This window comes from Mus caroli, chromosome 4, assembly GCF_900094665.2.
Source record: "Mus caroli chromosome 4, CAROLI_EIJ_v1.1, whole genome shotgun sequence".
Classification (NCBI taxonomy): domain Eukaryota; kingdom Metazoa; phylum Chordata; class Mammalia; order Rodentia; family Muridae; genus Mus; species Mus caroli.
In genome coordinates, this window is record NC_034573.1 from 97,336,967 (window position 1) to 97,344,998 (window position 8,032).

The window sequence follows — 8,032 nt, forward strand, 5'->3', positions numbered from 1 at the left end:
TGAGCTCCTCCATCGCCCTCCCATACTGTCCACTGCTGTTCTCTCAGCTTTAGTCTATACCACAGATCGCCACAAAGTTGAGTAAAGTGCACATTCCAAGCCACCCGCAGATTCTCAGACATCTGCTCTCTTGCAAAGTGATTCTGAAACAGGAGGGTTAAAGGACTGCACTTGGCAAAATCCCTGACCAGACAGACAGCTCTTGTTTTCCTTTGCATCTGAGATTCTAAAATTCTCTTGCTTTTATGTTATCCGTCCCATGCTGGTATGGAGACGTGGTGAGGTTTCTAAAAGTCTCAGTGTGTAACCGGTGTGATTCCTATCTTCAAGGGGCTCACTTACGTAGTCTGCAGAGTTGAAACCCTCAAGGATTCCTGAGCACTGCAAGTCAAGTTTGCTGTCACTATGTGCTCCGAGCCAAAAGCCTCTGCAACGTTTGCTGACTAAGCCACCCACTGCCGTGGAAGCAAGCAGAAGCTGGGCTGAGGACCGACTTCTGGCTTCTGGTCTGCATGGGTCTTATTGATCTCTTGCTAGGCTACATCCCAGCAGGATGGGGCTGTGTGTGCCCTAGGGGTGGCTGCCATCTCTTTCCACAGCAGGTGAAGATTTGTGATGAGACATCAAAAACAGACTTTTGCCACTATGCTGACTCACTCCTCAAGATAGCTCTAGAAATTGTAGGCCTTTGCAAGTAGATCCTATCTACCTTACAGAAAGCTCCTGACTGACTACTCGGCTCTGTAACCAGCTGGAGTCTGCACGTGCAGACTCACGTGTGCTCTCTCTCTCGTGTATGTATTTGTATACATACGTGTATATGAGTCTCATATGTATGTATATGTACACACTCACACACACATACACGAGACATTGTTTTGTTACATACATAGCAGAAACTGGCTTTAAACGTGATCCTCCTGCCTCAGTCTTCTGAGTGTTGAGGTTGAAGACATATATCGCTGTGCCTACCTTTCTTCTTTTCCTAGTTCTTACTTGCCTTCCCACAGAGAAAATAATTTTTATATAACTAGGCAGTGAATGCACCAGCCATTGATGATGGCTGACACTTAGTTTTTCCCTGCACTGTCCCACATTTGTACCCTGTAACTCCCGAGCTAGGTATTGTGTCCCCTGTAATGGCAAGGCTTGGATTTGAGACACAAGTCCATTTACTTTAAAGAGTAAAGCTTTCTGACCAGTACCTCTGGTTGGATAGGAGGAAGTAGGAGACAGGTAGGCAGTGGCCAGAGAGCAGTACAGAGCAGGCATTGCAAGGGGCCTCACACTGTGAGCTTCTTATCTCCTCATCGTGTGAGTGGGATTCCTAGAGCCTCCTTGTTTGTGTGTAGTCTTGCTGCTGGAGGAAGGGTGATATTGTCCAGGGTGTTTGTGTAAGTAAACCATCTTCCGCCCTTGCATCCGATCACAGAATGGCCAAACATTGGGACTTAGCAGTAGGTCAGAATCACTTCCCTAAAACAATACCTTGGGGAGCCAAGATATTAGAAGGCTGGAGCCCAACAGAATCACGCCAGTTTTAAGAGTTCTCATGATAACCGGTGCTAAGGTTGATGGAGTTGAAACAGAACTTAGAAGAAAGCCAATGCTTCTCTCGAAGTCCACACCCACATCTCTGTCGGCTGGAATTCCACCCTCAGCAGCTCCGAATCCACCTCCTTGTCTTCACTGCCCCTCCTAGACACTGCAATCCTTTTTCAGTCATGCTGCCCAACATACTAGCATCTTAGATGCCCTGTCTTCCAGTGTGATGATGCTTCACTTAACAGTGATTTCTGGAGTCAAAAGATGTCTCAATATGCCCAAAGATAGGATCCTCTTCTTTCCAGCCTCATTGACCTCCTTGCCTTAGCCCTACTGAGCTTTCTCCAATTCCTAAACATTTTGCTTTAACTTCTGAGTCTTTGCAGGCTGTGATCTCTGCCTATGATAGCTTTGATGCCATTCACCCCCTGGCCACCACCCCCTGAGCCTTCAAAGCCAAGCTCAAATATCCATCCATGGAGCCCGCATTCAAGGCCCATCCTCAGCCTATCATGTCTGAGCTAAACGCTGCATTCTCTGTGCTTCCTTATATTATAGTCCTTAAAACAGCACTGTGGGAGCTCATGAGCTCCTCAGCTGATAGAGGAACCTGCCACCCAACCTAACGAGCTCAGTTTGATACCTGAGACCCAGAGAGAACCAAGTCCTACAAGTTGTCCATTGGCCTCAACATGTATGCTGCAGTATGCACATGCTTGTACACGTGGACACAGAGTAAATAAATAAAGTACATTCTAATTTTGTTTTTAACCACAGTATTATATAGTTGGCTATTTACCTGGCTCATCTCACACCCCCACCCTACCCCATTGATCTCTGAACTCCCGGAGAGCAAAGACCTCTGTCTTAATTTTCTGGGACTCAACACATACTATGAGTTTAGTGAGTGTTTATTGATTGTATTCATTCTTCCCTCTCAAAATTGGTAGTTTATAAAATTCCAAGAATTAGAATGAAATTGAAAGCAAGTGCTCTAGGCAGTGTGATCTAGACCCTTCTTTGGGGGTTGGCTTTGTGGGGGATCTCACTTTTTCACTTGTTGAGACTTTACTTCTTGTTCATTCTTGGAGGCAGCAGAGGAGCACTGGAGCAGGGCTATCCGTTGGCAATGGGTTTTCCTTGTGGTCCAGCCACAGATCTGAATCTGAGCAGAGCCATCCCAAGCTGGCCCTTCTGCTTTCCTTTCTGGGTGGAGAATCTTCAGTAGGAAGTGGATGCTCCAAGCCAAGAGTCTTCTAAATGGTTCTCTTTTGGGTTCCACTATTCAGACATCAGGAAGATTGAACCCTGTTTGAGTCTTGACAAGACCATCTTTCCTGATTCCCAAAAAAAGTGTTTGTGTAGCCTCAAGCCACGCCCAAGGCAAAGTGCAGCGCTAGGCAGGATGCTGCTGGGTCTGGCTCAAGTTGGCATGGTATCATTTGACTGGGTGTTTGTGGCTTTTGAGTATGTGCTCCTACCCCCACCTCCCACAGTGTTCAGTCGCGTATGCACTTGTGGTCCAAAGCCACAATGCTTGCTTCCCAGAAAGTAGAGAGCATTTGATAAATTCAGCAACAACACACACGTATTGAGTACCTGACGTCTACACAGAAACCAAGTACTATAGGCAATGTAATAAGGAGCTGGAATAACCACAGGAAGCAAATCTTTGCAAACATGAGAACACGTGGTTTAGTCTAGCTCCAGTAACCATGCTCCAGTCCAGAGCACTAAGAAAAGATACATCTTGGGGCTAGAGAGATGATGGCTCAGAGGTTAAGAGCACTGACTGCTCTTCCAGAGGTCCTGAGTTCAATTCCCAGCAACCACATGGTGACTCACAACCATGTGTAATAGGATCTGATGCCCTCTTCTGGTGTGTCTGAAGACAGCAACAGTGTGTTCGTATAAGTAAATAAATCTTAAAAAAAAAAAAAGAAAAGAAAAGATACATCTTATTGAACTTTATTCCAGACAGTACAAGCCTTTTGAGACCATGCAGGAAACAGAAATATTAGTGCATAGTGGGCATGAGCCCCATCGGTTGAGAAGATGACCATTTGTGGGAAGAAGAACTGTTCTCTTCTGTATTTGCCCCATGGTGGGTAGAAATACAAGAAGGATATTAGTTCAGCAAATAGTCCAAGGCCTAACTGTTGCCAGGGCCCGGCTTAGCAAATTCTAATTAAGAACTGTTTTTTCATAGTAAGTGGTCAGAATGAAGTCACAGTGCCTGTGTCACAGTGGGCAGTGCAAAAACAGTTCCCGCTCAGAAAGCTGAAGGACACAGAAACCTGTGTGTGTGTGTGTGTGTGTGTGTGTGTGTGTGTGTGTCACCGTCTGTCAGTCTGTCTGTCTGTGACAGATCAGGCTGTTAGGCTTCCTGACTGCTAGATAGGCACCAGTGAACTGTGTCCCCAGCCAGGATCTTTATGTATTTCATATTTCAATCCCAGTATGAATCCAGTTGTCCAATCACAATGGGTTATTTCGTATAAACCCCTGTCTGTTGCCGAATCTCTCGGGCAGATTCTGCATATTTACTTTGCTCCCCGATGGGAAGCCAACCCGTCTTGCTCCAGTAGCTCATCAGGTTCTTGACTCTCATCAGAAGCTTCTCCCAGACAGCAACCCCATCTGAGCCATCTTGTAAGTGGGTGTTTCATGACTGTTTCCCAATCATTATGAGAAAGACTCAGCAAGGTCACAATGCTGGGGAGGGAGAAGAATGCTGGGAATGAGGGCAGGAGGTTTGTCCACTGACCTCTCTCCCCAGTAAGTTGCTGACTCTCAGTGTCAAGACCCAGGCTTCTTGACTCCCCCACCCCGTCCCTCTTCTCCAATGGTTGATATCATAGGGCTTTCGGGAAAATATACTCACCGTGCCTCTTCTTGTTCTGGCTCCTGCTGGTCAGAGTTTGCACTGGCCCATCCCACCTTTGGTCTCACTCTGGATTTCTTTGTCAGAAAAAGGAAAGGAGTGTGGATTAATAGCTGAGCAGTTATGAGCATGTCCCTTCTGCGGAATTTATCTGCCATGACATGTAGCCCTTGAGAAATCAGAAATGTTAAGCTGCAGATTTGAAGCACTGACTAAAAGTCTATAAAAGTAGGGTTTGCTCTTTCATAGCCCAGGCAAGTCGTTGCCTCAGTTTCCCTATCTGCACCGTGATTGCTGTATGACCTCCCCCAGTTAAAAAGCTGAGATTCGGGCCCTCTTTGCCACCCGTCTGTGTTCGTCGCCTGTTCCTGCGCCACATTAGGCATCTACTGACTTGGATCTCTGATTCGTGCCCTAGGTGTTCTTCGTGTCTGACCTCTTCAAGACTAAGACGACCCTCTCACTGCCCGCCCCTGCGATCAGGAGGGAGATCCTGTCTCCCGTTGACATCATCGACAGGAACAATCACCATAACATGGTGTAGGTGCTGCGGCCTCCGGAGCGCTTTCTCTGAAGCGACTGCTTGATGGCACGTTCCTGCTGCTCTCCGATCTCATCAGACAGTAGAATGTAGGGAAAAGCTTTTTGCCCGATGGATTTTGAAAACATTTAAAGAAAAAGAAAAAAAAAAGCCTTATCTTGTGGCCTTCCAAAATAGGTTGTTTGCCTGTGTGGAGACAACAGTGCCGGAGTCCTGAGTGCTGGCTGTGCAGCCAGTTAAGTGTTCATGTTCTAGTGAGCACGGGCTTGTCAGGAGCAAAACACTAGAATAATTGAGCAGAGGCTGGGGTCATCTTTTGTGACCTGAGAAATCCCAGGCCAGAACAGCTGGAGCTCTTATGTAGCACACAAGGCTCGAACCAGCACTGAATCAGCCCCTCTACCCACCCCACTCTACTGTGACTTTGATTCAAGGAAGTTTTTCTTTTTTTGTGCCTCGAAATTCCGGGAATGGGCACACAATTTTTCAGTCCCGTGATCAGATCCTGAATCCCAACCCCCAAGACCTGAGGCCTCTGTCATCTCCCCATCCCCAGGCTAACAACCACAGCCCCTCACTTTTAGAGATTAGGAGACCCTTTGTGGAAGAGTGAACTTCACAAATAGCACAAGTTCAGAAGACACAGAGGATGTCTTCTCACACACCACACTGTGACGCGGAACTGCCATTGCAGGGTCAATCACCAGGCACTTGCACATGTAGAAACCCATAGACTTTGGTTACTGCTATATTCCCCTTGAGATCCTTGCTGGGTGCCGACCAGGATTTCATGTGAGGGCCAGGGATGCACAGGCCTGGTCAATCTTTGGCTGATTGAAAGAGCCTCAGTAAAGAGACAAGGAGAGAGGGAAAGGGCAGAATGAAAAAAAAAAATGAACCAACATTTTTGGCTCCTTGGGATCAGAGAGAGCCAGAGTAGCAGACGGTCTCATGCCCAAAAGGCTACCCTTCAAGATAAGGGAGCCCTGAGGGTCTTTGCAGGAGTTGATCTTGCTGTGTAGAGCACTATTGTCCCGGGGTTGAGCCCTGGGGCAGTTCTTGGTGGGTTCTGCTGGGCAGAACACATGGGTTAAATCTGTGTAGAGAGTTTTCCTCATCCTCCATCCACAAGTGTCCTTCCAAGCAAGGTCCCCCTCTAGACAGTAGACAAGGACCCTTCTACTGAACCTCCAAGGAAAAGAAGAAGGAAAAGAAGAAGTGCTTTTCAAATCTTTCAAAGGGCTACATGTAACCATCTGGATCGACCACATCTACACCCTCCCAGACTCCGTCCTTTCATTTCAACATATAGCAAGCTATGATTTTATATATAAATATTATATAAATATTGTATAAAACATTAAAAGTTAACTATGTAAGATATTATTTCTGAAACAGTTTTAGTTATATCCACTATGATTATAAACTGTGTCTCGACCTGTGTTATTTACATTAGCTGCTTAAAGGAGCATTGAGTTGTTTTTTTTTTTTTTTAATCTCAACTAAAGATATAGTTCTGTGGTAGCCATTGTTTTACAATGAAATAACTGCAACTAGAGAAAAAAAACTGTATAAAAACATTAAATTGTCAGTATTTTTGTAAGATTCCGTTTTGTAAAGAGAATAATATTCAAACACTTTTGTGGCATACAAAGTAAAAAAATGTGTATCTGAGAAACTAAACATGTATTAAATGTGCTTTTTAAATAAAAGCTCATAACACAACTAACCAAGGCACTGGTGCCTGAGCTGTTAAAAGGATGCTGCTTTGGGATCTGCGGAAAGGAGGGTGGGGGTATTGCCGCGGTAAGGTAAGCCTGAGTGGGCTTACCTTAATGGGGCACCAGCTCCTGATTGTTTAGTGGCCATGACGGAGGTGGGATGTAGAAGCTGTCCTTTCATCTCTGAAGCCTGTTTGCAGAGCGATCCTGGAGGCTGACTCTCATCTCCAGCCTCTTAAAAGGGTCTTTTGTACTCTGCAGTGTTTTCATGGGGGAGGTGGGAGCTGTGGGTCCCCAAAGATAGATATGGAGACTTCCCTAGATAAGGTGGGCTTGGGGAACTTGAGGGAGAGTCTTTCCCACAGCCTATATTCAAAGGAAGGGGTTTCTGTATTGACAGGGCACTGGGTTCCTGCTCTCCTGCCTTGTGTGACCACCCCCACCCTCCACACCACCACCACTGCCACCACCTAGAAGGAGAAGGGAAGCTGGAAACTCAGGAGAGTTGTGCACCTGCGTGCCAGACAGTTCTATCTGGATATTCCTTTACATCCCAACACAGTTCTCAGCTTGAGCAAGGAGGGATGCTGTGGGATGCAGACGAGGTAACTTTTCTCAGAGCCGGTCAGTAGGTTGTAGGACAGGCCTTACATTAGCTTATTTTTGCTGCTGTAAAAATAATTACAAATTACTGCAACTAGGTGACTTGAGACAACAACGAATCTGTTATCCTCCTGGGCAGTAGGCTCTAAGGAGCACTTGCCTTCTCTAGTTTCCCGAGGCACCTGCATTCCTTGACTGTGGCCCTCTTCTCAGATGATCTTCTTGTTCTCTCCTATTCCTCCTCCATAGGTGGCATCTTGGTAATTGCCTGAACCCTGGATAATCTTAAATAACCTCCCTATGTTAAAGTTAACTCATTAGAAAACTTAATTCCATCTGCTACTCCATTCCCCTATGCTGGGACCTGATTCAGATTCCAGGGACCTGAGCAATCTGTGACCCAATGCAACTCATGCAGTGTGCACCCAAAACTTGGGGATGGGAACAGGCATTGTGTCTTACTCAGGGTTTCTATTCCTGCACAAACATCATGACCAAGAAGCAAACTGGGGAGGAAAGGGTTTATTCAGCTTACACTTCCACATTGCTGTTCATCACCAAGGAAATCAGAACTGGAACTCAAACAGGTCAGGAAGCAGGAGCTGATGCAGAGGCCATGGAGGGATGTTCTTTACTGGCTTGTTTCCCCTGGCTTGCTCAGCCTGCTCTCTTATAGAACCCAAGACTACCTGCCCAGAGATGGTCCCACCCACAAGGGGCCTTTCCCCCTTGATCACT

At 46.3% G+C, this 8,032-nt stretch overlaps 1 protein-coding gene across 1 annotated transcript in view; it reads left to right on the top strand.

Moving 5' to 3' along the window:
- The window catches only part of Plpp3 (phospholipid phosphatase 3), a 75,056-nt gene extending 68,357 nt beyond the window's left edge, over positions 1-6,699 (top strand). The window contains exon 6 of the mRNA XM_021160491.2: positions 4,848-6,699. Coding sequence (XP_021016150.1) covers positions 4,848-4,973 — 126 coding nt within the window. The 3' untranslated portion in view covers positions 4,974-6,699. The remainder of the gene's footprint in view (positions 1-4,847) is intronic.
- Positions 6,700-8,032: the final 1,333 nt, after the last annotated feature.